Source organism: Micropterus dolomieu, unplaced genomic scaffold (assembly GCF_021292245.1).
Source record: "Micropterus dolomieu isolate WLL.071019.BEF.003 ecotype Adirondacks unplaced genomic scaffold, ASM2129224v1 contig_14047, whole genome shotgun sequence".
Lineage (NCBI taxonomy): Eukaryota > Metazoa > Chordata > Actinopteri > Centrarchiformes > Centrarchidae > Micropterus > Micropterus dolomieu.
Genome location: NW_025743033.1, coordinates 229 through 2,141, shown reverse-complemented (window position 1 = coordinate 2,141; position 1,913 = coordinate 229). Strand labels below are relative to the sequence as shown.

The 1,913-nt window shown below is 51.0% G+C and overlaps 1 protein-coding gene across 2 annotated transcripts in view; it reads left to right on the top strand.

Annotated features, from left to right (window-relative positions):
* LOC123966705 (enoyl-CoA delta isomerase 2-like) overlaps window positions 1-1,713 on the top strand; it is a gene marked incomplete at its 3' end in the record, with an annotated part of 2,082 nt that extends 369 nt beyond the window's left edge. The window contains 3 exon segments of one of the 2 annotated variants that reach the window (XM_046042837.1): window positions 759-1,148; window positions 1,329-1,393; window positions 1,610-1,713. In XM_046042837.1, the coding sequence (XP_045898793.1) occupies window positions 1,144-1,148; window positions 1,329-1,393; window positions 1,610-1,713 (174 nt within the window). 2 annotated transcript variants of the gene reach the window in all.
* Window positions 1,714-1,913: the final 200 nt, after the last annotated feature.

The following is a 1,913-nucleotide window of genomic DNA, read 5'->3' as shown; positions in this document are numbered from 1 at the left end:
TAGGTTAGATTTAGTCGGGGAGATCTTCACAAGGGTTTATAGATTAGAGAGGCGGGGGTGTAGTGTGGGTTTCTTGTGGGTTCCAGCACATGTGGGGGTTGAGGGGAATGAGGCTGCTAGGGCAAGTTTAGGAAGGGAAAATGTGGAGGTGGAGGTGCCATTTGACAGACTGGAGTGCCGTAGCATCATTAAGGAAAGACTGACACAACAATGGCAGCACGAGTGGAGTAAAGACACCAGCGGGAGAAAGTTCTATGACGTAAAACCAGTAGTCAAACCTGGGAACACAATTATCTTGCCTCGGGTGGATCAGATTAAGTTGGCCCGATTAAGACTGGGTCATTGTGGATTGGCAAGTGGGCTGTTCCTGGTGGGAAAGCACAGGGACGTCAAGTGCCATGTCTGTGGAGCACAGGAGTCTGTCAAGCATGTCATCATGTTCTGTCCGAGATATGCTGAGGAAAGGAGATTGTTGTTCATTGAAAGCCACGGGCCTATATTGGAAAATATAGGTCAGGGGGAGCTTTAATGAAGACTGTCTTTATCACCAGTGGGAGGCAGCAATGTACTAACAGTGCCTAGTCTGCCGGAAAGGAACACAAGAAGAAGAGGAGCACAGAGTGGGCGGGGCCAGCTGCTGTAAGACCTGCGGTGGCAAACCTAGTTAGCTGTCCCCCAGATCTCTCCGTCCTGACCTTGGACTCCGTCGCCCTGAAGCTCTCCGCTCCCTGGCGTTTGGTGAGAAGAAGAAGGTGAGGATGTTGCTGTTAGTTCTCCGAGTCAGCAGAAGGTTAATGTGAGTTAGCAGCAGCTGCTGAATGCATCAGGAGATCAGAAGGCAGCATCAGTCTGAAGGTTTAGAGGAGCAGCTGCTTCTTCATAGGACAGCAGAACAGCAGCCAGCTGTGACCTCTGGTCCAGATCCACAGAGGAGGGTCACCGGGCCGAGGTTCATTCACCGCAATCACAAGCAGCTTTATTGCACAGATGAGGAACGTGACTCTGGATTGGACAAAGCTCCCGATGTGCTGACTGACAGGCTGCAGTGTAGAGAACACAAGTAGACACACTGTGAACAACAACAGTGCAGGGAGGGAATTATTATTATGTACATGATACACAGAGCAAAGGAAGCAGGAAGTTATGAGGTAGGTGGCTTTGGTGTACAGTTTATACAACATGACAGTATGAACAGCTCTGAAATAGAGAAGGAGTCGACCGGAGGCAGACGGCGAGGAGGCCGCCTTAGTGGCTCAGAATCTTGTCCCCACGCCAGCTGATAAACAGATGATCTGATGCTCTGAATGTTTTCTCCTCTGTGTCTCCAGCCTGGTCCGGTTCTCCGCCGTCGTTCCCGGTCTGAAGTTCCACACCACAGCCTCTCCCATGACGGGTGAGTCTGCCGCGGCAGAAACCTTTCACTCTGTCGGGGTCATGTGACCGAGCCGCAGTTTGAAGGCTGAAAGCGTTGGTCGATCGGCCGACTGACAATCGATCGATTGATAATCGGTTCTTTATGAATCAGAACGTGGCAGAAGGTTCGTTCTCCGAGCTCAGAGCTTCAGCAGCGTCCTGTTACGTTCTCGCTGATGGCGTTCTGTGCGTGCAGGTGCGACGGTGCAGCAGTTCGAGGAGGCCAAGAGCAAACTGTCGGCGCTGAAGAACGACCCGGGCAACGAGGTCAAGCTGAAAATCTACGCTCTCTTCAAACAGGTGGGAGGTGTTCCACATGTTTGTGCTCTGCTCTGTTTCTTTAACTTGTTTCTGAAACCATGGAAACCTGTTCTGGTACAACCCCTAAATAAGAAGAACAGCTCCTGAGTTTCAGCAGCTCTTCTGCTCACATTCAGAATGTCTCCCACAGATCTGTGCTCTCTGACATGTTGAACAAAGGGTTTCTGCTTCCACATCCA